The sequence below is a fragment of the Lathamus discolor genome, chromosome 4, assembly GCF_037157495.1.
Source record: "Lathamus discolor isolate bLatDis1 chromosome 4, bLatDis1.hap1, whole genome shotgun sequence".
Lineage (NCBI taxonomy): Eukaryota > Metazoa > Chordata > Aves > Psittaciformes > Psittacidae > Lathamus > Lathamus discolor.
In genome coordinates, this window is record NC_088887.1 from 124723186 (window position 1) to 124749707 (window position 26522).

The following is a 26522-nucleotide window of genomic DNA, read 5'->3' on the forward strand; positions in this document are numbered from 1 at the left end:
GCCCCTCCTGGCTCCATCCTCCTGGCAGGCACTTGTAGGGAGCCATCAGGTCCCCCCTGAGCCTTCTCTTCTCCATCTGAACCCCCCAGGTCCCTCAGCCGTTCCCCATCACACTTGGGCTCCAGGCCCTGCCCCAGCTCCGCTGCCCTTCTCTGGCCCCGCTCCAGCCCCTCAAGGTCTCTCTTGTAGTGAGAGATCTGACATTTAACCAGGGTTTGTCCCATGAAAATTATTTTCCAGTCAATAGTGCCTCTCTTGTTTGTCTTTGTTTTGTATTTATTTTGAGAAGAAATGGGTTGGAGGGGAGATCTCAAGTGCAAAAATTAAAGAAATGGATTAAATATCACTGATACGTTGTGCTGCATTCAAGATAGTGCTCCAAAGGGAGCATATTTAGCATTATTTTCACTTTAACATTGTCAAGAGCTACTCTTCAGCCTCTTGCAGTTATATTCCTCCATGAGAAACACTGACTTGTTTTAAACATCGCTGTGATATTCATGGAAGAAAATTTGACAGAATAAAACCAATGAGAGGTGAATGTGTGTTTGCGGTGATCAGACCTCTCATAGGGTACCAGTGTGCAAGTGCAAAGAGGATGGTCACTGGCAGCAGGGCTGAGCCCAAAACACACCTTGGGGAACTTGCTCTCCTCGTCAATGAGGGAGATGATGTTCATGGGCTTGATGGCAATCATGTCCAAGGCATCCTGGTTATCAGTGAACTCGATGTGCTGCCAGTTGATGTTCTCCAGGTTGTACTCCTCTTGCTCGAGTTTGAAGACGTGGCGCACGAAGAACTGCTGCAGGTTTTCGTTTGCGAAGTTAATGCAAAGCTGCTCGAAACTGTGGAGAGAAGATAAAGGAAAAGCCACGTTAGATCCATTGTGGTCTATCAGGAGCACCTCCCGTATGAAGACAGGCTGACAATGTTGGGGCTGTTCAGCCTGGAGAAGAGAAGCTGCATGGAGATCTCAGAGCAGCTTCCAGTGTCTGAAGTGGGGCTAAAAGGATGCTGGAGAGGGACTCTTCATCAGGGACTGTAGTGACGGGACAAGGGGTAATGGGTTAAAACTTACACAGGGAAAGTTTAGATTGGATCTAAGGAGGAAATTCTTTCCTGTGAGGGTGCTGAGGCACTGGAATGGGTTGCCCAGGGAGGTTGTGAGTGCTCCATCCCTGGCAGTGTTCAAGGCCAGGTTGGACAGAGCCTTGGGTGGGATGGTTTAGTGTGAGGTGTCCCTGCCCATGGCAGGGGGGTTGGAACTGGATGATCTTGAGGTCCTTTCCAACCCGAACTATTCTATGATTCTGTCTTTCTCCATCTCTCACCATGCTTGAAGCAATACTCTTAGACCACATCAACCACTCAGTCAAATTGCTGTTGGGTGAGAATTTGGTTTAAATAATCATTTTCTTCTCCACATAGATAATATATATATATATAAAAATTATAATAATACAAATATATATATAATTATAATAATAATAATATATATGGTTATAGCCATTATGTGTGTGGTTTAAGCCAATGAGTTCATGAAACATGTTGTCTGCTGGAACATAAAAGTGATTATCATAGAATCATAGAATGGTTTGCTTTGGAAGAGGCCTTAAAGCTCATCCAGTTTCAACCCCTGCCATGAGTAGGGACCCCTTCCACTAGAGCAGCTTGCTCCAAGCCCCAGTAGCTCTGATAATCTCTCCTATAGAAAAAGGCTTGGCCCAGGCCAGTCCTGTTCATCTCAGGAGAGGTGAAAGGACTGTGAGACATTGGGGTGGTGAAGGAGGGTTAGGACCTGGCTCTCCTTTTGCAGGCTCCATACCTGTTCACAGTGAAATTTTCAAAGCCAAAGATGTCAAGGAGGCCGATGGATCTCCTGACACTCTTGAGTTCCTGGGAAGGAGGTCTGTAAATGGCAGCATTGATCTTCTCCACGATCCATACAAAAAGGCGCCCATAAATTCCCTGCAACATCCCAAAGATGGGGGTCACTGAGGTTAGCAGTTCCCCTGCTCATGTGCAGCATCCGCTCACTCATTGTGGCACAGGCTCCCCTAAAGCATGGCCAGCAACTGAGGACATGCTCACCATTTATGCCCCACTCTTGGCATAGTTTAAAGCTCCAAGAGCTGTTATGTAGATCAAGGAAAATGGACCCGAAAGCTTAAAGATAATTGAAAGCAGATTCCCCGATTCGGATAGTCCTACATTTTGGATTTATGGGATTACCGCAAAGCCAGACAGTCCTTTCCTTGCTTTCTAAGCATCTCTTTCTATAGATGAGCAGGTCCATGCTGCATTCCTAGAACAGCCAAGGACATCTTGCCTGGATGTACTTGCAAATGCCTTGCAAGCTGCTGACTTACATGCAGCACTGGCTAAACAGCCCGCTGATTTAAGGAAGCAGTGATTGCTGCTTCAGGAATTCCAGAGCTCCATGGTTTACAGTGCTATTAATTTCTCCTAGATAAGTTACAGGAGTGCTAACAGGAGGGAAGCCTGATTCAAGGGCCCATCACCACTAGAAAAGTCACTGTCTGGATTTCAGACTAGTTAGCTATCACACCAGCTAGCTTCACCTACCGGTTCCCCACAAATAGACTGTGGGGCCCAAGATGGCCAAAGGATGCTACTGAGGTAGCCACCTTACACAGGGCTACCATACCTTCTGCAGCCTTACACAGGGCAACCAACAGCACAGCAGTGATGCAGACCCACCCCATCAACCTTCCTCACCCCAAAGCCTCAGGTGATGCTCTCTGTAGGTGCTCTGATGGCTGCTGAACTGCTCTATCCCTGTTCCTTTGATGTTCAGCTTTATTCACTGCTGCAGGCATGCTCGGATCCCAAAATTCAGGTGTGGGTATTATAGATGCTGATGGAGCTGCTCTGATTTATAGCAGCTGAGGATCTAACCCTGGGGCTCAAGCTGGGATGTTTTCCTGAAGTTCAGGTGAACTGATCCCAGAATGCTGGCTCCTTCCATAGGTCACCTTTGAGAACAGACAGTCTCAAGTCCAGATTACAAATCCCCTGAAGACCAGGCTATCTAGGCTCCTTCCACCACAATTCTTTGTGCATCCCAGTGAGAAAACAGTTTCAAGGCCATCTACCGATGTGAGCTCACACAGGAACCGAGCAAGCCACCTTTTCTGTGCAGTGGATGCTCCGGTCTCAAAAGTGGCAGATTTCTTCAGCTTTTCAGCAGAATTAGAAGGGAATTCCCTAAGACTCACCTTTACAAAAGCATCCCTCACATCCAGCGCTTGTTCCATGCTGAGAGGAGTGGAGACGGTCTCACCCCTGGTGATGATGGTCCTGCTCGTAAGGCAGTTCATCACATCCTGAGGATCAACCTGGTGAGGACACCATGGAACACAGCTGCTGACTTCATCACACAAGCTGTCCTTACAACGGTCTGGGCTACTGGCCTGAATGTGTATGGCCAGAGAGGAACAGTGCAGCCCCCCATAGATGGAGGTGACTTTTCTTAGCTGTATAGGGCAAGTATCTCACATGACGCTAGAGGCACTTTCAGAGAGAGCAATTAACACTTTTATACAGTGTTTTACCATGGAAAGTGTTCTTATGACTTGGTGTGAGATGTTCGTGAGGTGTGGGGAGGGAAGATGACAAAGCAAAGCTGTATGCTGCCAGCATGATGGTAGCTTTGCATCCCTCCGATTCCTTTTCATACTTGAAAGATCAAGCCAGCTCATGAGCACATGTCCGCTCCCTAAAGTACATGGAAACAGCTTGCAGACAGCCATGGAGCACACTGTGGGACCAGCACTGCCTATGGAGTTGAGATGGTTTCCCTGAGGGAGCCCTGTTACCTTCTGAAGAATGTTCAGACAGTCTATAGATGGTTTGGCTGAGGGTCATCTCGCCTCAGATACAAACAGTGTGACATCTCCATTGCAGCTACCGAACTCTCTTTCCATCAATGAGGGAAACACTGTATTTCAGGCACTGAGCTATTTTGGATGTCCTTTTCAGGATGATGTTTCACCAAAGTGGCTGTTTCTCTCCACTGGCATGAAGGAGAACACAGCCCCCAGCTCAGATGGAGACATCCACCTTCATTCCACCAGTGCATGGCAAAGTATGGCTTACCCAGGCCTCTTCAGCCTCATAGAGCTGGTGTTGCAATGAGAGCTTTGACACAACACTAGGAATACAGGAAAGGGGACAGCAACACTGCAGAAGCACTGACCTCCAGCAACGATGCTGCAGTGATGAGTGATGCTGACTGAACAACTTCACAGGCATCCAGGTTGTCATAGGTCCGAGCTGGGGGAAGAAAGGCAGAGGGAAAGCCATCAGCAAGGGACTTGGATAGGGTGAGGGAATGGGTCTTTCTTAACTGCCTTTGTGGGATGGGCAGGCAAAATCTAGCCATTAGAAAGAGAATGCAGCTTATGGAGTCCTGCCGCTGACTGCGAAGGACCCGTACTGGGCTGTGTTAGCCACCCTAAATGACTGATGAGGTAAAAACGTTTCTAGCGTGTAAGTACTTCAGACTTCTGTCTTCCAAAGAGGCTTTTTAAATCAGTGTCACTCCTGAGAGCAGGGCAGTTTGGTACCTTTACAAAGACATACTGAATCACGCAGGCACTTGTCAAACACTCCATTAATCTCTCCTTGCAAAACCTGAGTCTACTAAATGACCTGTGGCCACGATCAACCTCTCTGCATCCAGAAAAGGTGGATGTCACTGAGCACACTGGCGTCTGGCAGCTCCTCAGAGTGGACAAGTGGATTTATTCCTCCTTTCTTGTCCTTTCACACCACAATAAGCAGCTGGTACCCTGGCATGGCACCGTGGCAAGTGGTCTGGATACAGCGCTCAATCCCTAAGCTTGGCTCCCTCTCGCCATGCAGAATAAAGAGCAGCAGTGTGCTGGACCACGTCCCTTGTCCCTTTACCTTCATACTGCAGGTTGCCCATGTGCAGGATGGCAGCCAGAAGCTTGGAGATCTCCCAGTTCTCCGTGTCAGTGAACATAAGGACCTTCATTGCGGAGCGGATATTGGCGTACTCCTTGCTGTCATCTCGGCCATCGCAGGTTGTGCAGTTACCCTGGGCAGGCAAAGAGGTGACACAGAGCATGGGTAAACCAGAGAGCATCTGGGCACAACCTTAAGCTATCCATCCCCCTAAATCAGTAGATATATTGTTTAAGGGATGAATAAGCAAAAGATCATAGAATCATAGAATAGTTTGGGTTGGAAAGGACCTCAAGATCATCCAGTTCCAACCCCCCTGCCATGGGCAGGGACACCTCACACTAAACCATCCCACACAAGGCTTCATCCAACCTGGCCTTGAACACTGCCAGGGATGGAGCACTCACAGCCTCCCTGGGCAACCCATTCCAGTGCCTCACCACCCTAACAGGAAAGAATTTCCTCCTTAGATCCAATCTAAACTTCCCCTGTTTCAGTTTGAACCCATTACCCCTTGTCCTGTCACTACAGTCCCTGATGAAGAGTCAGCATCCCTATAGGCCCCCTTCAGATACTGGAAGGCTGCTATTAGGTCCCCACGCAGCCTTCTCTTCTCCAGGCTGAACAGCCCCAACATTGTCAGCCTGTCTTCATACGGGAGCTGCTCCAGCCCCTGATCATCCTCGTGGCCTCCTCTGCACTTGTTCCAGCAGTTCCATGTCCTTTTTATGTTGAGGACACCAGAACTGCACACAATGCTCCAGGTGAGGTCTCACAAGAGCAGAGCAGAGGGGCAGGATCACCTCCTTCGCCCTGCTGGTCACGCTCCTTTGGATGCAGCCCAGGATACGGTTGCTTTCTGGGCTGCGAGCGCACACTGCAGCCGGCTCATGTTCATTTTCTCATTGACCAGCACCCCCAAGTCCTTCTCTGCAGGGCTGCTCTGAATCTCTTCTTTGCCCAGTCTATAGCCGTGCCTGGGATTGCTTCGACCCAGGTGTAGGACCCTGCACTTGTCGTGGTTGAACTTCATAAGGTTGGCATCAGCCCACCTCACAAGCGTGTCAAGGTCCCTCTGGATGGCATCCCTTCCCTCCAGCGTATCAACCGGAGCACACAGCTTGGTGTCATCGGCAAACTTGCTGAGGGCGCACTCAATCTGGATCTGGCTCTGTGCTTTGGTGTACACAGTGGTTCTACGCTCAGCCTTGGGAACTGCACTTACCCCACTGTCCCCAGCTACCTCATATCTAGCTGCAATCAGCAGAGGAGAGAAAGGTCCCTGAGATGGGGATAAAGAGCAAGAAGGAAATGTGCTGGAGGCTCTCATATGGGGATAAAGAGCAAGAAGGAAATGTGCTGGAGGCTCTCACTGATCCAGCTAGAAAGGTGGGTCCCAGTCTTGGTGCTGATGAACCAGCCTTAATTACAGCTGCTTTTACCAGCTCCTCTGGATTGAAATACTGGTGTATAGGGAGTGGGGCTGGAGATTGCTGGATCACTCAGACACGTGGAGTGGAGACAGCTCAGCATCCTATGCTGCTGAGAATGCACCATGAACCATGTACTCCTCTTCCCTGTCCATCCCTGCTGCAAGAGCATTGGGTTATATCTAACAACCTGGTTATCTCCAGACAAGGGGCCTGGGCACCAAACATCAAAACCATCCAAGCTTGTGGCCGACTCCACAGGAAGAGTGGAAATAACCTGGTCTATGCGAAGGGGTTAAGGGTTTGCACTAAGATTGTGAGGCTTGTGGTGGTGGGACAAAGGAGTCCTACATATCCTGTGGCTAACCTCCAGGAAGCAGCAAAGCAGCTCTTGGCTGTGGAGGAAGCAGCACCTCTCTCTTCCTCCTTGCTAACAAGGTCTCACTACATCACCCCACCAAACATCTGCTCTCACCATTGCAAGGTAGTTGTAATCCGTGGCTTTCCCAAGACCCAGCTTCTTCTTCTGCTCCATCGACATTCCTCTCAGCATGCAGTAGAACACATGGTAGTTCCTCTCGTCCTGGGCCTGTAGTAGGAGAGCAAGAGCCAGCTCTGTGAGGAGAATGGCACTGCAGAGGTCACAGAATCCCAGCCTGGTTTGTGCTGGAAGGGACTTTAAAGCTCATCCAGTTCCAACCCCTGCCATTGGCAGGGACCCCTTCCACTGGAGCAGCTTGCTCCAAGCCCCTGTGTCCAACCTGGCCTTGAGCACTGCCAGGGATGGGGCAGCCACAGCTTCTTCTGGGCACCCTGTGCCAGCGCCTCAGCACCCTCACAGGGAAGAGCTTCTGCCTAAGAGCTCATCTCAGTCTCCCCTCGGGCAGGTTAAAGCCATTCCCCTTGGCCTGGCCCTACAGGCCCTTGTCCAATGCCCCTCTCCAGCTTTCCTGCAGCCCCTTTAGGTATTAGAAGACTCTTACAAAGGTTCATAGACCAAGTGCCACCTTGCAGATCTATCACCTTACCTGCCTGCAGACCCGGGACTTCTCCAGCAGGTACTGCTCAATCTTTGCCCCCTCGATGGCTCCCCTTTTGTTGAAGTGGATGTCGATGTACTTCCCGAACCGGCTGGAATTGTCATTCCGGATGGTCTTTGCGTTCCCAAAAGCTGCAGAGAAGAATTGCAATGGGTTAGAGAGGACCTGATGTGGGGAGGATCATGGGTCTGGTCTCATGGGCAAGAAAAGAGTGAGGCTGAGAGGGTAAAACTCAGCCCCAAAGCCTTTCACTGAAGTTTGGCTGGCTCAATTTCATCTTAGTGTGGAGAAACAGGATATACCTCAGATGACTGTCCTCAGAAATAGAGAGGAGCACAGAGGAGGCATAGGAATGGGATGACCTTATCCAGGAAGAAGGGCTAGGACAACAGGATTTTGGCAGCAGCTGATGAAACACAAGAGGGTTGAGCAAGGCTGATGGAGGATGCTGCAGTGAGCAGGAAATGACAGAGCTGCTGGTGAGTGATTTGGTGATGGAGAGGGAAAGGAAAGAGCTTGTCCTTTGGGGAAATACAGAGGCCTACGCTAGCCTTCAGCAGACTTCTCCTTGCAAATAGACTGTGCAGAGAAAGGTACCCACATCCATCCTCTGTGTGGGTTTGGACCACCGGCTCAAGTGCCCTGGAATTTACGCTCCAGGATTGATGGAGATGCACTTGAAGTTCAGAGCTCCCATTCCCCTCAATCCTTGCAGTGCATGATCAAAACCACCCTGTGTGCATGCCATGCACCAAGGTGCTTTACAGCACCAATACTCACGCAACCCTGGGATGCGCTGAGCCTCATTGCATCCTCATGTCACAACTGAATGGAAGCTCCAACAGAGCCCAGAGGAGCTCAGCTCAGCCAGTGACTTTCCTCTCTGCCCTGCTAATATGATGCATGGAAAGCAGCTGGGATATTCACATTCACATTGATTCCTAGGGGGTTATTTACCAAGCGAGCCTCTGCTCACCGTAAGTAGCACAGGAGGTAAAAATAATGTTATTATTAAGGAACATGCTATTTTCCCACTTAAGTGTGAAAGGTCCATCTGGTCCATCAGGACCGCTGGGGCCAGAGGGGGAGATCGCCTCTTTAATTTACAGCCATCCCATTAAAACAGTGGGGCTGATCGCAGTAACAGCTTGCCAGTGAATCTATTAAAGCCATGAGCTGATTCTCATTATCTGGTTCTTTCTTGAACTGCCTTTATTTCTTATTCTGCATTCCACTGCCATTCACTGGTCTTGGAAGGAAAAGGTGGGATTTGCTGTAGTGTGTTGCCAGCGTAAGGTGTTTAATCTATGAAGCTCTGCTCAAGTTAATCTCTTGTTCTGCTGAACCAGCAAAGAATAGGAATAGTTTTGCAACTGTGGTCAAATGGAACAATTAGTTAAATGCAGCATCTACAGGGTATTGGTGCTCTGCATCCCATTAAATTCCAGCACTGGAAGAGGTGGTAAGCGTTTTCAATAGGGTTGTGTGTATTTGGTGGTTTTTGGAATCCCAGAATACACACAGGGAATTAGGGAAAATTCAAGTTTCTGTTTTGAAATTTTGGGGAAAAAAATTACTTATTGAAGTGGAAAAACCCCCACATTTTTCCATTTTAAGTGAAAAACACAATTGAAAAGCATTTCAGGTCAGCTGAAATGTTTCAACAAGAGTTGTCAAAAATACGAATAGCAAATCTGAGAGCCCAAATCAGAGGACATCAGCCTTGTGAAAGATAAACTCAGGCAGAAAGAAAGCGAATATGTAGTTCAACAAATGGTCACAACGCTGCTTTGATTTTCTTATAGACTCATAGAATGGTTTGGGTTGGAAAGGACCTTGAGATCATCCAGTTCCAACCCCGTGCCATGGGGAAAAATGTGTTTCCTGGATCTGGTTTGGTTTCTTTATTTCCCAATTTATTTGCACATCATCCGAGGCCTCACCTTCCAGGATGGGATTGGCCTCCAGGACCTGCTGCTCAATCCAGGAGTGCTGACCGCTGATCGCTGCCAGGAACTGCAGGATCAGTTTTGTGCTTTCTGTTTTCCCTGCTCCGGATTCACCACTGCGAAGACAACAGGAATTGAGGTCAGTGGAAGCCCTGCTGTATCCCTGCCAATGATCCTCTCTCTGTTTCCAAACGGACTGCTCTCTCTGTGCCTCTGCTGCTAGCATAGGTAAGATGAGGCCACTAAGCATCTCAGGGACTCACTGTGGGACAAATGGTAGGACACAGCTTCCAGCCAAGACACAGATTTGCTGTACAGTATATTTAACCCAAGTTCTTGCTTGGGTTTGGGGTATCTCCACCAAATACCATCATTCAATCAGCACTAAGAAAGGCATGAAGCACATGCAGGCAGTGCTTTTCTGGGTATGATCAGCAGACCATGAGCCTGTGCTCCAGGAGCTAGCTGGTCCCATGGGGCATCTTAGAATCTTAGAATGGTTTGGGTTGGAAAGGAACTTAAGGTTCACTTAGTTCCAACCTCCTGCCACAAGCAGGGACACCCTCCACTAGAACAGCTTGCTCTTCATCACCAGTTTTTAGCTGTCAAAATGCACTAGAAAGCAGACTGTGAAATGCTGCCTTTTATCAGCAGGCACTTTGACAAGTGCCCTAGGCTTGTCCTACCAAGGGTATGGGTATGAGAGGAGATCACGGGGCAGGAAGCAAAAGCTACTCCTCAAAGCTTTCTCTTCACTGAGAGATAACTTCTGTTAATCTTGTGATGGTACAAAAGGGCTGGGCAGAAATCTCTTGGTGTGAGCCTATGGCCTGTCTGATGTATGGGGTAGCAAATACCAGTGATAGAAATGGACCTTCCTGGCATACAGTAACCATCCCTGTCCCCGTGGCATGACAGCCTCACTTCTCAGAGCCAGCTGGCCACTGCACCATATCTAGCCTTGACTCTCCCATATGAAGCATTTTTAGCCCTGCAAAGTAATCGTTGCTGCATGGCCTCTTCAGTCTTGTGTGTCTGAAATGCTGGGCATAGGATGCTTAAGGTTGGTCAGTTCAGAGCAGTGCCATGCAGGAAGACATCAGTGTACCACTGAGAACAACCACAGGTCCAGCAATCAAGCTTATTCCTGGCCCTTCCTTGTGCAGAATGTGTAGATCTTGGCATCTTTGATGTCTGCAGGAGTAATGAGTTTAAATTTAAAAGGGGAGGTTAAAGATAAATATGAGATCTATTGGGTTGTGGGGTAAGTACCAAAGGATTGATGAAGCATCTTTACTAGGAACAGTGACTACAAACAGAGGCCAACTCTGCACTGGAATGGAAGATCTAATGGGTCACTCAGATTTCTGCTTCTATTTGGTAAGCTGTTCCCTATCAACCACATGGCAAAGTGCTCATCATCCATTTTCAGGATATGGTCCACTGGGAGATTCACAGCTCACCTTATGATACAACACTGGTCCTTGTTGTTGCGCTGCATGTTGAAGTAGCAGTTGTCAGCGATCGCGAAGATGTGTGGTGGCATCTCACCAATCTTTTTGTTGGTGTACAGGCGTATCTGCTCGGGTGAGTAGATGGGTAGGAGCTGGTAGGGGTTTACTGCCACCAGTATAGAACCAGTGTATGTCTGCAGGAGAAGCACATGAAGGGTTATAGGGACAGTGAGAGGTAGCCGAGAGGCTTTGGTTATTTGGATGGAGTGTGGAAGCCAGAAAAATCAAGGCATTTCACAAGCTGGATGAAAGATGATGGTCAAGCCAAAGATGCAGGGTGGAGCCTGGAGCAGAACTGGAACATAAGTCCCAAATTAAATCAGTTCATGCTCAGCCTTGCTCATGCACAGCGTGAATTCAAGCCTTAATTCATACTTTGGATGCTCCCCAGTTAAGATTCAGAGATTCAAGTCAAGCTTATATTTGCAAAATATATCTCCAAAGCCAGCACATATCCATACATACCTCCTGCATCCCACAAATCATGAGAAACTAGAGATGGAAGAAACCTTAAGGCCATTGCTGTATCTCAAAGCAGGACCAGCTGGATCCAAACCATTCCTGACAGATGTCTGTCTAACCTGTTTTGACAAATCCATAACAGATCTCCTAAGTCTCTCCCTGCAATATGTTCTTCTCTACAATCCCTGCCTAACCAAACCTATTCGTGCTGCAGTTTTAAACCTTGTCCTGTCCCACAAAGTCCTGACATACTGAAAATGGTCTTTGGTCCATCCCATGCTCCCTGTGGCACTTGAATGAGCAAAGCTGCCATAGAACCACAGAATCCCAGGTTGAAAGAGACCTCAAGGATCATCTGGTCCAACTCCTCAAGGCAAAGCACAACCTAGACATGATGGCCCAGCACTCTGTCCTGCCCAACCTTAACAGGGTCCAACACTGCGGCGTCACCACTTCCCTGGGGAGGTTATTCCAATGGCTGCTTGTTCTCTGTCCAGTCTTCGGCAGCTCTCTTGTGTCTTGCTCCTTCATTACTGCCCTTCTAGGAATCATTTCCCTCAAGCCTCTCACCAAAGGACTTTTGTCATCTTGCTCAGATGCAGCTCTAACGTTGGAGGTTTGGCCACATCCCAAGCCCAGGGCAGAGAATAAGGATCCCCTTCCCCTATTTTAGCTATCCAGAAGTTAGTGTCTAGAGCAAGAGAGTGAACAGGGCCCCACCTTGGGCTAACCAAGGAACATGAGATGAAGGCTACTTTCACTCCATGACTTCAAATGAGCCAAATCACCTTCTCTAGGTTAACTTCCAGCAACTGAAGTTATAAGAGTAATTTTTTATGTATTCTTTTCATATATATTCTATGTATATATATTATATATTTTTTCAGGGAAAAAATCATTTCAACATGAAAATGATCCTTATGGGGTTTTATGCGAGTGGCCTAAAACTGACAATAACCCTTTGTCACAAAGCAGCGAAGTGGCACAGGGAAGGATGTTTAGGAACTGAGAAGATCTCTCCATGCTCTGCTGCCTGCTCCTCTTTTGGTGCATACTGCAACCTGATGAATGAAACAAGGCTGAGCTGTTCCTCATTTCTGAAGGCAGCAAAACAACTGCTGGTGAGTTCAAAGGTAGACTTGGAGACACAGCTCCGGTTTCTCCCCTACAAGCCCAGTATCCTCCAATTAGGATGGAAAGGGATTGAGGGCAGTGAGATCATAATTTGTTTGCCACCGCCTATGTAACACTTCCGACCAGCTCAGGCTTCTGGAAGGACAGCCAGTAGGTGGCAATTGTGTCCCATAGTAGGGATGCTGAAAGCCCTTAGGGACTCCTCACTTCCCAGCCAACACCAGAGAGCAACTTTCTGTTCAGTCCCAGGTGAGGTTTGACTTTACAGTGATGAGAAAGGGCCCAACAGACTCCCCTGTAATAGGGAGTTACATGCCAGTAAAGGAAAAGATCTCTTTAAGCTTAAGACAAAGTTGTCACAAATCCAAAGGGTAGAAACTGGCTGTGAAATCATGTAGACTGGATGCTAGAGGAAGAAGGCATTGGAGTAATGGAGCTGAGAAGTCCCAGAGCAGCCTCAACAGGGCCAGAGCAGGGAAACTTTGTGCTCAGAGGAGTGAGCTCACATTCTGAATGGGATTCTGCTACCACAATCCCCAATGAACCCCAATTCTCCTTCCAGCCCTGGGGGAAATACTTGGAAGGCTCTTCTCCACTTCGTAGTTTATTACCAGGTTAACTTTAGGGACATTTCTAATCTTCCTTTTCAAAGACGTTGCAGAGGCCACTGAAATCCCTGCACTTCAGTCACACTGCTCTGCCCTGCCCCGAATGCAGCCAGCGAGGCTTTTAAAGGAGTTAACCATTAGGTGCAGGAATGCTTTCTGGATGCTCTCACTGACCTTTCCCTTGTGACCCACAGAATACTTTGTCAGCACAAACTCTTGTTTTTGTAGGTTATTCCTAGTTGATAAATACAATTTACCCCATTCTCACAGCTGGTGGAATGCAAAACTTTGTCTGCTTTGCTGATGAGGGACCAAAGGGCACCTCCATGGAAACATTATCTCTTTGGTTTCTATGGCTGAGTGAAGGCAAAGCCCTCCTTTCTTGGGAAAATAAAGCTCTACCGATAAGCAGAGGCTCTGCCATAGCTGACCACAGGAACCACATCTCGGAGCAAATTCATGCCTGCATGACCTACCTTTTAATAAGCCCCAAACAAATCCCTTCTGAGCCTGCTGCCCTCACTACCCAGCACACCACGGCTGACTTCATCTGGATTTTGATGGGGCTAAAGCTCTACCGAGCATTACTGCGTTTTGGCAACCCTTGGAGAGCAGCAGCAGGCACTGGTTTCATCTCTAGATATTTAACCTTACTCGTGAGTCCAAACTCCCCACCAGATGCTCTGGCTATTCAGCGTAGTTTCTCTTAGTGCATGCAAGCCAAACCATGGGCAGTAAGTTCTTGACGAAGTGTTTCTTATTTAGCTGCAGAAGGTTCTTTCCTTCAGGTTAAGTTCATTACTTAGAAGCATTTACAGCTTTAACTACATTCACAGGATGGGGGCATTCCAGCTCTGGGGAAGGTATCACAGCTTCACCACGAGGATCAAGCTCTGAGACAAGGGGGATGATGCTCTCAGTGCCTTTGTGAAGCAGCAGCAATGGCGGTGCAAAAAGTAAATGAGAATGCCACAACGGTGAACTGAAACAAGTGGTCTGGTGTAAGGCATGACAGTGATTGCAAATGACAGTGCCAAGAGTCATACTTACCCTCCCGCCGCAGTTTGTCTTATGAGTAGAATACGAGGGAGGAGAAAAGGAAAAGTATATTTTATTAGAGCAGGATTACACCCTCTACAAAGCTCAGATGATGAGGAAACAAGAGGGACTGAAGTCCTGTTGGAAAACCTTTACTCAGCAGGCCCAGATATCCTTTTGAGCAGTGAAGGTGAAGTCACACTGAGCTTCATCATCTTTAAGACAGACTAATTTATACCACAGAAGAAAACACCCCAGGACACTGGGTATCTCCTATCCATATGGCATCTATATGGTACCTTGGCTTTGCAAAACTGCCATTAATCACCACATTCAATACAAATCTACCCATCCTAGCGCCACCACTCTTGAAAGATGAGATCTAAAGATCCCGAGCCTTCAACAACACACGTGTAAATAGAGGTGGTTTATGTACCTCTCCATCAAGCTATGTGCTCTCTGTCATTATGACAGTGTCACTCTGATTTGAGATTGCACTAATTGCTGCCTTGTGCCCAGGATGTGGGCTGGAGCTCCAAAGCCATTAGTGGTGTGGAGCAATTCAAGAACAGTAACCTGGAACCTCTGTGATGCAAATCCCTTTGCTGGATGTGGCCATCCCTAATGCAGTAGCTCTGTAGGACACATGGCACTGTCATTATCAGACCCGAAGAACTAGTAGAGAAACCACATGGTTACTGACTCATTTCAGCCCAAATCACTGCCCACGCTCACCTCCAGGCTAGAAGCTGCCCTTTGCATTAGCCCTTATTAGTATGATGCTGCCAAACGCGCTCTGCACAGTATCCATTTGTGTTCCTCATCTCCCTGGATGCCTGTGAACAGCTTGGTGAGGGAGCTCAGAGGCAGAGCTTCCATGAAGGAGCTGGGTGTATTCACATGCCATCCGGTACTGCACACATGAGATCTTATCTGAGGACCAATGTCCACTTGGTGAGACAACAGGCACTTGCCTGCTGGAGACCCCAGGGGAGACGCATGGACAGGAGTGCAAAAGTACCCAACATGATCCCAGCTTTCCCAGAGAAAGCTGTGGGAATCCACTTGGCACCACTGTAAGGTGCCCACAAGCAATGGATAAATACATGTTCCCTGGATGAGCCAACCAGCTACTTGCTATCAGTACTTCTTGGGTGGCATCCAGGTTGCTTGAGTTTAGTTATCCGCATGAGTACCACATCTAACCTTGTCGATGGACATGCTCTGAGCTGGAGGAGAGTGGACCGTAGGCCTCCAACCTGAGGTTCCAACATAAACTCTTCTACCCAAGCCCCAGCCAGCTCTGAAGCAATCACCTCACCCAACAGGCACCTATGTTTGCACAGCTGAAAGGCAGCCTTGGCTCTGTTGGCTCTACCCATATCTCTGGCGACTGCCACGGGTGCTTTAGGGCACATGGAGACGGCACCTCAAGCATGAAGTTGGGCTGCTAACTTTTGCTAGTGTATCATTATGGCTGTGGCTCCCTGAAGAGAGCTCCAGGGGGTAATTCAGTTCATCTGATGTGTAGATCATTTTCTGGTCATGACTTTAAACAGACAATACCTGGGCATCGTGCACAGCCAATAATGTGCCTCAGTGAGATGAATCTGGGGCTCTCTATTCTCCTCCACACTTCGTGGATCTAGGGGTGCCCTTTCAGCAACCACATCCACTTCCTCTAGGATTGAAACCCATCTTTTAAAGAAGAGATGAATATCCTCCAGAGTTGGCAGTAGGGACTTGTCAACCATATGAACAGCTTACGTCAAAGTGGTGTGTTCTCCATCACTGCCCAGCTCTAAATCAAAACCATCCTATCAAGAGGCATTGGATATCAAGCAGAAGAAGCAGAATTGGTAGATAAGGTCCTGGATATGGTCTGTTAGCTTATCCTGTCTGGGAAGTCTGTACTGCCATTCCCTCTGCCTGAAGATCCAGTAGTCTCTACAGCCTTTTGAAATTAGATTGCCAGATGGCTTTGAAGAGGTTTCCAAAGGCAGAGCAGGCACTTACCTGAGTGAAAACAGCAGGATGTGAGGGCAACACCAAATGTTCCATATATTCGTAGGCTGTCTGTGTACATCAGCTAATGGCAAACACGCATAGGTACTCTGCACTTCTGCCCCAAGAATGTGCACCAGACTACACAGCCTATAGCACACTGATAAAACCAGTCCAGAGACCAGAATGCTGACTCTTGTCCTGCTGGGAGGTGGCCTTTGCGAGGCTATTGCAGAAAAGAGATGTAGTTCTGGCTGGCTCCCTGTAAACCCCTCGATTCTGAACGTCTGGTTGAGTTGGAAAGGATGCACTGGATCCACTGAGCATGACTGAGCTGACCTAAGGAAGGGCATTGCCCTCCCAAGAGATCAGCCGTCAGGATCCCAGGCAACCTGAAGTCATAAACACTGATGGGGAAGGTACTTTAGAGCTGTCCTGGGAGTTGCTCACTTCATTGTTCCCAGTTAGCTCATGCATGCATTTCCTCATCCTTTCTCCACACTCTGCACCCCCAGCAATTCATAGTATCGTAGAATCCCAGATTGGAATGGACCTTAAGGATCATCTGGTCTGACCTTTGTAGGCAAAGCATGACCTAGACTAGATGTCCCAGCACCCTGTCCAGCCCAATCTCAACAGTGCCCAATGTCAGGGAATCTACCACTTCTCTGGGGAGATCATTCCAATGACTGGTTTATCTCAATGGGAAAAATTTCCTCTTGTGTCCAACTGGAATCACCCCAGCAGTAACTTGTGCCCATCACCCCTCGGCTTTTCCATGGGACTCCTTGTCCACAGGGAGTCTCCGTCTTCCTTGTAGCCACCCTTTAACTCCTGGCACATGGGGATAAGGTCTCCCTGAGCCTTCTTTTCTCCAGGCTGAACATTCCCACCTCTCTCAGCCTTTCCATTCCTCACCTGCTTGGCTTGAATGAGTTAATGGTTCAGAGAGAGAAGGCAGAAAGGCCACAGCCAGCCTGCAGTTGCCAAAGGCTTTTGTTTTAGGATTACTACAGCATGCACACGGCCTGGGTTGAACTGGTTATTGTGTGCGGAAAGTTAATGCACGTCCCCAAAACTTCTACAGCAGCTACACAGTGAGGTGGCAGAGACTTTGCTCATTACCTAACATAGGGGGTCCTTCACTGGGGCACCCATAAGCTCTGCAATGTGTCTTCTGAAGACAGGCTGAGAGAGCTGGGCTGGGGCAGCCTGGACAAGAGAAGGCTCCTGAAGGGGAGACCTGAGAGCAGCTCCAGTGCCTAAAGGGGCTGCAGGAAACCTGGAGAGGGGCTTGGGACAAGGGCCTGTAGGGCCAGGCCAAGGGGAATGACTTTGATCTGCCCGAGGGGAGACTGAGCTGAGCTCTTAGGCAGAAGCTCTTCCCTGTGAGGGTGCTGAGGCGCTGGCACAGGGTGCCAGAGAAGCTGTGGCTGCCGCATCCCTGGCAGTGCTCAAGGCCAGGTTGGACACGGGGGCTAGGAGCAAGCTGCTCCAGTGGAAGGGGTCCCTGCCCGTGGCAGGGGTTGGAGCTGGGTGAGCTTTAAGGTCCCTTCCAACCCAAACCACTCTGGGGTTCTATGATTCCACATTGCAGAAGCCCTCTATCACTTGGTTCCAGGTGAAGGTAGAAACCCCGATGCTCAGTTCAATCAGGGGGCTCCCCATGTGGATTCCCCAGAGCTAAAGAGAGCAGAGGGTGCGGTACAGAACAAGAGATGGAGGTGGGAGGACACTCACATAGATGAGGTGCTCCCGATAGCGGATCAGCAGGTTCCTGAGGATTCCCGCCTCGTTCAGGTCCCCCAGGCGGATCATGTCCTCCACTCCATGGATGGAGGTGGGGTGCATGGGTTTGATGTGGCTGGCATTCTGCGGGGAAATCCAGTGCTCCTGGGAAGAGAGCAAGGATAAAGATAAGACAAATGGGATACCCCTAGGATGAGAGACAGAAACAGCCCAACCGAGACAGAACAACACACACAGGACAGCATAAACATGCAGGCCATAACTTCTGTTCCTAAGGCATGTCAATGACTTATTGGAAAGATTCAGAGCAGAAAGGAAAGCATCTTTTGGTTTACTGCAGTAGCAAAGAGACATAAATGCTCCATCCCTGGCAGCACTCAAGGCCAGGTTGGACAGAGCCTCGGGTGCCATGGTTTAGTGTGAAGTGTCCCTGCCCATGGCAGGGGGGTTGGAACTGGATGATCTTAAGGTCCGTTCCAACCCAAACCATTCTATGATTCTATGAGACATAAGCCATACTGGCAGGACCATCATCCAGGACAGCATGGACACACAGTACATCAGGGAATCTTCTAACAAATAGCAGATATGTTCTTCCCTTCACACAACTACATTTTCACATCCCTGGCTAGCCCTCTGCCACAACATAATGTTGGGCAGAGAGAAGATGGTTTAGAGAAGGACAGAGGGATACAGAGGGATGGAAAAATCTTGCTTTTGATGGCAGTGTTGTTTAGTCTGATCATAGAATCATAGAATAGTTTGGGTTGGAAAGGACCTCAAGATCATCCAGTTCCAACCCCCCTGCCATGGGCAGGGACACCTCACACTAAACCATCCCACACAAGGCTTCATCCAACGTGGCCTTGAACACTGCCAGGGATGGGGCAGCCACAGCTTCTCTGGGCACCCTGTGCCAGTGCCTCAGCACCCTTACAGTAAAGAATTTCCTCCTTAGATCCAATCTAAACTTCCCCTGTTTCAGTTTGAACCCGTTACCCCTTGTCCTGTCACTGCAGTCCCTGATGAAGAGTCCCTCCCCAGCATCCCTATAGGCCCCCTTCAGACACTGGAAGCTGCTCTGAGGTCTCCACGCAGCTTCTCTTCTCCAGGCTGAACAGCCCCAACTTCCTCAGCCTGTCTTCATACGGGAGCTGCTCCAGTCCCCTGATCATCCTCATGGCCTCCTCTGGATCACTTCTAAAAGGTTTCAAAAGCTGCTACAAATGGGACACAAGGACCCTGCTGAACCAAATCTCTTTCTACCACCCCTGAAGGGAATGAGAGAATATACAATTATCTCAGGCTGCGAAACCAATGTAAAGAACCTCCTGAGACCACCCTCTGCTTGTGATCAAGATGTTACTCTAAACCAGCCACCACAGCACAGAATTAGAGGTGGGAAGTTGAAGGAGAACCAGTGTTTGGGCACATCTTGTGTTGGTAGGAGGCCAGGAAGGACTGGGTAACAGCAGAGGAACAGCAGGCCGAGGTGGGTTTGCTCAAAGAGCTATCTAAATGTACTTCGGAGGCTTCTGTTATCATTGAACCCAAGAAGCTGCTTGACTTGTCAGTCCCGAAACAACTTCAAAAGTAGGAACACAACATTATAGTGTATTTACAGATAGAAAACTGTGGCAGAGTTAAGTTCAAAAGACATATGAGAAGTCTATGGCAAAGTCAGTCATCACGTTCTTGTGATCCCTGGCCTATCCAGAATAGGTGAACAAGGGTCCTTACAACCCTTTATACGTACATTGCCTTCATCATCCACAACCTGGATCTGTCCAGAGTCACACAGTTTAACCACCGCTCCAATGGGGACATCGAATTCCCGTCCGGTTTTGAGGTCCATCCACACATAATCCCCCTGGAATCAAAGAGAGGACAGTTACACTCAGTGTTGCAGAAGCTTCAGCATCCCTTGGGGTACAAGTTGCTGATGTTTTGTACTCAAATCATTGGTACAAGTCAAATGACTTCCACTGCAAACCACTGCACTTCACTATCCCTGTATTTCATGAGCTTGTGAGTCATTGCTGGTCACAGACTGCATCCTGCAGCAAGCAGGTTACAGAGCAGTGATACAGGCAGAAAAACCCACCCAGGCAGAAGTTCCCCTCTGTAATGTACAAGACTGGAAAGTCACACTTAGGAGGTGGTTTTGAGCTCTGGAAAGCCTTATCTGGAGGCTTATTTTTCCCTTCCATATAAACACTATCAAATGTACATTCTCCTGCCTTGGACACTACTGAAAGGAGATGACTAAAGAAGGGTTAAGACCATACCAGAGAGGTAGATATAGGTAGATAGATATTCAGGAGGTCTCCCAGCTACAGTGATCTGTAGGTGGGCTCTTTGCATTTGATACTTCTTAGTGAATTTTACCTACTCTGACCATGTCCAGTTGCTTCCTGAACCTGTGCAAAGTTTTAGCATCCATAATGTCTAAGGAAAAGTTTAGCTACAAAAAGCATAAAAAGCTGTGTCCTTTTACGTGTTTCATGTGTTTCACCTCTTTCATTCGAGCCCCTTTTGTTTTCACTTTGGAAGACACAGCAAGCAGTTGACCCCTATCCACTCGCTCCATGTCACTGATGTGATGCCATAGACCTCTGTGAGTCCTGCTGGGCAGGGACTATCTGCACATCAGCTCTGTGGATATTAAATTACTCAAATGCAAAAAGCCTTTTAAAGAAGCTGCTTTCCCTCAATACAAACACAAACCCCCAAATCACCCCAAACTAAACTCCCAAGCAGGACCCACACTGAAGCCAAGCAGAGTTATTTACCTCCCCTATTGTCAATGCAAAGAGGTGTTAAAACTGGAAAGCATCTTGTTAAATTACTCTGGCATGGTTGCATCAAGCAAGCAAATGTACTTTTTCATGCAGCTGAGTTTAATGTTGTGAACTTGTAGCTCCACCTAATGCCATATTCCTGGTGCCAGCTCCACTAGTACCTATAAAACACAGTGCAAATGCAGGATCTACCTCTGGAAGTCCTGAAAAACTGCTGGGAGAAGGGAAAGGGAAAAATAGGAGGGATCACTTTGCATGGGTTCAGAGTGAAACAGAGAAGATTTAGGTTGGATATAAGGAAGTTCTTCCCTGCAAGGATGCTGAGGCGCCGGCACAGGGTGCCCAGAGAAGCTGTGGCTGCCCCATCCCTGGCAGTGCTCAAGGCCAGGTTGGACACAGGGGCTTGGAGCAAGCTGCTCCAGTGGAAGGGGTCCCTGCCCGTGGCAGGGGTTGGAGCTGGATGAGCTTTAAGGTCCCTTCAACCCACACCATTCCATGATTCTGTCCACTCTTATAGAACCTCTTTCCTGAGCAACCACAATTGAGCATTTCTATGGATAGAGTATTTATAGACTTGGTTTGACCTAATGCGTGGCTGAACAACCTTCAGCTCCCCTCTGGATGGTGGGAACCAGAGATGGGTAGCAATATACAGCGTGATGAAATGCTCACCATCCATGCCATTGCTCATCAGGACTTCTGACTGACACTAACCAGTGAGTGCCACAGGGATGTAAGGCTATCCCCAGGGACCTGCACATGGAGGAACACTACAGATACGGAGCTCCCAGCCATTTTGTGGTAGGCTCCACCCTTGGCAACTGCTTGCTAGGTTTCACTTAGGATACCAACAAAGGCATCCTGCTTACACGGAGCTGAGGATCCAGCCCTTAGGTTGGGTTTTCATTTCCTCAGAGGGCTGTGCTACAGCACGGCTTGTAAGTATCTTTACCCAGCTCATCAAAATACAATGTTCAGATCTTTCTCTCATTAACTCCCTTATCCTCACATCTCATAACTGAGTTAAAAGGAAGAAAACAACTAACGAATGCAGTAAGTCACGCACAGATATACATTATAAATCGACTTCTATTAATATTTATTCCTTAGCTCCTTTAACCGAAGGAATTCAAAGCACTTCAGAGTGTTCAGCACCGTTATCCTCGCTGCATAGCCGGGTGAATTCATGCACAGGGTAACATGATCAAGGTGACAGCAAGAGGAAAACCAGGTCGCTCACTCCCTGCTCAGGAGAAAACCCATCTGACACCTCATAGAGATTGCTCTTGATCAAGAAAATAGGAAGTGTAATGCTGGGGTTGGGGGGGGTTTAATCTTCAATTCTGAATAGCTGTAAAAGCAGCCTGCTTCATATGTGCTGTTAGCACAGAACTGGGACAAAAAGGCATTCTGCTCTCCCTAAGGTAAAGTGATACTGTACTAACACTAACACAACTCCTGTGCTTTCCCCGCCTAATGCACAGAGTGCTCATCCCTTCAAAGTGCTCTTTCTAAGCACATTAAAGCCCAGTTCTTAATACTGGTGAAATAAAGCAAGTCTTATGGGATGGGCTAAGCTGGTAAGCTCAGAAAGGCCAGGGGGGTGTTAACAAATAACATCACTTACTAAGAGTGACGACCTATTTCCTTCCTTCACTGTAATCGATTTGATATAACCCCCACGGAAGTCAGTTACACGCCTTCCACTGATGCAATCACCATCAGATCAGCCCCCAAAGCAGCAGATATATTGGGGATTTCAGGGTAAATCAGGGTGATTCATGCATTTACCAGCTTGGACAGACTGGCTTAGGAGTTGCATAACCTGCTTCACGCCTAAACTGATGCAGTTTGTTTTCCAACACACATGACGGTACCAGGGAAGTGAGAATCATAGAACCATAGAATAGTTCGGGTTGGAAAGGACCTTAAGATCAACCAGTCATTTGATAGAATCAACACAGTCCAACTCTTCCTCCTCAACATAGCTCTGGGTCCTTCCAAACACTCTGGGGCAGACCCTCAGGACCACAAATGCTGTGGGTGCTGATAACCAAAGAGTGGTGCAAGAGAGGGAAACACCACCATGGGCGCACACACATCAACACTATACATGAAGAGGATCTTTAGGAGGAGCTTCCAAATGCAAAGAATGGGAAGGTTGCACCACAGGGATGCTACAGAGCTTGGGGAGGACAAAGACTCAGGAGGAAGGTAAGAGAAGCTGGCACAAGCAGAACAAGGATCCCATCAAAGAGCAAGGCTGATTTCTGATGGCTTCCAGCCATGCTCAGAGAATGGGACCCCCTGTCTTACCGCTAACATGGTGGTGGGCTTCAGGGCCTGGTTGACGTTGCGGAGCAGTGTCCATTTGCCCTGGTCCCTCTCCTGATCTTCCACCACCTCCGGGCATGGCTGCACAAAAACAACCTTCTTCCTCTTCAGCATCTCCAAAAGCTTTGCAGTAGCAAAGAAAGCTTTGTCCCTCTGCTTCCTACATGTATTCCACCACGGATATACCAGAGCTCCGGCTGGTTTGCTTTAGACCTCCAACGTGACCATGCCTACTGCCTGCAGGACACCCTCTGATCTGATTCACAATGTAGCTCTTGGTTAAGGTCTTCTAGGAGAAAAGCTTCCATGCACCAACCATGGTCTCCCACTGGCCAGCCCGCATCCTCACTCCATACAACTGTGAGTGTCTTAAAGCCAACTGTATAACTTTGCTTCTCTTCAATTCTTCCAGCCTAAGGGGTGATAGTGAAGGACACAAACACCCATTCTGGAAAGACGACTGCGGGATTAAAGGGAAAACTCTTCATTTCCCTGTGACTTCTCTCCATTACCTTCCTTTCTCAATGAAATAACCATCTGCCAGCTTGAGGACTTCCAGCACAGAAACAGCCTCAGGTACTTCCTAATCCACAAATGCAGTCGGTCCCCATGCAACACATGGCATTTAATTAACCTAATACCTTTACATACCAAATTAAGCAAAGCGCAGCGGGAACTCAAAACCAGAGGCCATCTGCATGTTCTTTCAACTGATCGCCTCCAGTAGATCCATAGCAACAGGATGGTAAATAATTGAGTGGAAGGTGTGCAGGGCAGCACAGCCTGTGTGCCTATAGGTGAGAGGAGAGCCTGGCTGGGAACAGAAATGTGCTTAACATGAGGACCATGGAGATATTGAGGTCGTATTGACTCTACGCATGGTTGCTCTATGGATGCACTTGTAGAGTCATAGAATAACAGAATAGTTTAGGTTGGAAAGGACTTCAAGATCATTTGGTTCCAACCCCCTGCCAGGGGCAGGGACACCTCACACTAAACCATCCCACACAAGGCTTCATCCAACCTGGCCTTGAACACTGCCACGGATGGGGCATTTACCACTGCTCTGGACAAACAATTCCAGTGCCTCAGCACAGTAAAGAATTTCCTCCTTAGATCCAATCTAAACTTCCCCTGTTTCAGTTTTAACCCATTACCCCTTGTCCTGTCACTACAGTCCCTGATGAAGAGTCCCTCCCCAGCATCCCTATAGGCCCCCTTCAGGTACTGGAAGCTGCTCTGAGCTCTCCACGCAGCTTCTCTTCTCCAGGCTGAACAGCCCCAACTTCCTCAGCCTGTCTTCATACGGGAGCTGCTCCAGCCCCTGATCATCCTCGTGGTCTCCTCTGGACTTGTTCCAGCAGTTCCATGTCCTTTTTATGTTGAGGACACCAGAACTGCACACAATGCTCCAGGTGAGGTCTCAGGAGAGCAGAGCAGGGGGGCAGGATCACCTCCTTCGCCCTGCTGGTCACGCTCCTTTTGATGCAGCCCAGGATACGGTTGCTTTCTGGGCTGCGAGCGCACACTGCAGCCGGCTCATGTTCAGTTTCTCAGACTTCTGCAATCTCTCCTTCTATATGGGGAGGAGACCTTATATAGGGTCTAGTAAGGACTAATCAGGACTGATGACCCAAGTAGAAGAGCACAAGGCAATTCACAGTCCCCCCAGATTTGCTTTTTCTTGTCCTACCTTTGATACACTTGAGATTTCAGCTAGGAAAGGCTTTTCTCATCATTTAGAGAACTTAAGGTCAATCTATCTGGGTCCCAGTCTCCTCAATAGAACTCTTGAATCTAAACTGGTGTCACTTATACAGACCAGAGCAACACATGACTGGATAATGGTGCAGCTGCTAAGCCTTCCACGCCATTCTCATTTATCACTATTTTAACGCAAAAGTCTGATACCTTGGCTCTACCAGGTTTTCACTCCATTTGTCCATGACGAAGAGGACATATTCCTGATGGAAAGCTTTCTAGGTGAAGGCAGGTTTTACACAGTCACCAAGACAGCAGTAGATGATGGGTGCATCAAACTCATACCAAGCTACTTCTGCTCATCACTGAACAGCAGTGACAAGAATGAGGCAATCCTTGCCCAAAGGTCAGCTTAAGCTATATTACAAAGCCTTGGAACAACAAGGCGTCCAATTCTTGTAGCTGTGCAGGTGAAGTAAGGAAGAGGTCGAGTCTCATGGATAAGAAGCCAGGTGAGAGATTAATGAGGTGAATGTCTACCAAAGGAGCAAGCAAAAATGTACATGAGATGCAATAATAATACAAGGAGAAGGAGACATAGCTCAAATGTGGCAATCTCATGGGAGATGTCTACCTCCAGCATGACCTGAACACGCAGTGCTGTAAATGACTGCATTTTGGCTCCCCTAGAAACAACAAGATAAGTCAAAGCTGATAATGAATGAGAGTATGCATGGGGAAGGAAGGACTGAATAAAACTATAACCTTATAGCAGCCTTCCAATGGATAGAGGGGCTGCAGGAAAGCTGGAGAGGGCTTAGGATAAGGGCCTGTACGGACAGGCCAAGGGGAATGGCTTTAACCTGCCCGAGGGGAGACTGAGATGAGCTCTTAGGCAGAAGCTCTTCCCTGTGAGGGTGCTGAGGCGCTGGCACAGGGTGCCCAGAGAAGCTGTGGCTGCCCCATCCCTGGCAGTGCTCAAGGCCAGGTTGGACACAGGGGCTTGGAGCAAGCTGCTCCAGTGGAAGGGGTCCCTGCCCGTGGCAGGGGTTGGAACTGGGTGAGCTTTAAGGTCCCTTCCAGCCCAAACTGTTCTACAACCCTATGAAGATTCAATGATTTGCCCTGGTTTATCCTTGGGGTAAAGTAAAGATGGGAGCCCAGAGGGGTGAATCCAGTCTCTGCAGTCATAGAATCATAGAACAGTTAGGGTTGGAAAGGACCTCAAGATCATCCAGTTCCAACCTCCCTGCCATGGGCAGGGACACCTCACACTAAACCATCCCACCCAAGGCTTCATCCAACCTGGCCTTGAACACTGCCAGGGATGGGGCAGCTACAGCTTCTCTGGGCACCCTGTGCCAGCGCCTCAGCACCCTTACAGTAAAGAATTTCCTCCTTATATCCAATCTAAACTTTCCTTGTTTCAGTTTGAACCCATTACCCCTTGTCCTGTCACTACAGTCCCTGATGAAGAGTCCCTCCTCCAGCATCCCTATAGGCCCCCTTCAGGTACTGGAAGGCTGCCCTGAGGTCCCCACGCAGCTTCTCTTCTCCAGGCTGAACAGCCCCAACTTCCTCAGCCTGTCTTCATACGGGAGGTGCTCCAGCCCCTGATCATCCTCGTGGCCTCCTCTGGACTTGTTCCAGCAGTTCCATGTCCTTTTTATGTTGAGGACACCAGAACTGCACACAATGCTCCAGGTGAGGTCTCACAAGAGCAGAGCAGAGGGGCAGGATCACCTCCTTCGCCCTGCTGGTCACGCTCCTTTTGATGCAGCCCAGGATACGGTTGCTTTCTGGGC

At 48.5% G+C, this 26522-nt stretch overlaps 1 protein-coding gene across 2 annotated transcripts in view; it reads right to left on the minus strand.

The window, feature by feature from the left end:
- Positions 1–26522, minus strand: part of MYO7A (myosin VIIA) — a 110692-nt gene that overhangs the window by 49064 nt on the left and 35106 nt on the right. For both annotated transcript variants that reach the window (XM_065678881.1, XM_065678882.1), the window contains exons 3-13: positions 19638–19751; positions 17873–18025; positions 10836–11020; positions 9367–9488; positions 7412–7554; positions 6859–6972; positions 4933–5086; positions 4220–4296; positions 3240–3359; positions 1826–1968; positions 635–845 (exon numbers count right to left, since the gene is read on the minus strand). In XM_065678881.1, coding sequence (XP_065534953.1) covers positions 635–845; positions 1826–1968; positions 3240–3359; positions 4220–4296; positions 4933–5086; positions 6859–6972; positions 7412–7554; positions 9367–9488; positions 10836–11020; positions 17873–18025; positions 19638–19751 — 1536 coding nt within the window. The remainder of the gene's footprint in view (positions 1–634; positions 846–1825; positions 1969–3239; positions 3360–4219; positions 4297–4932; positions 5087–6858; positions 6973–7411; positions 7555–9366; positions 9489–10835; positions 11021–17872; positions 18026–19637; positions 19752–26522) is intronic.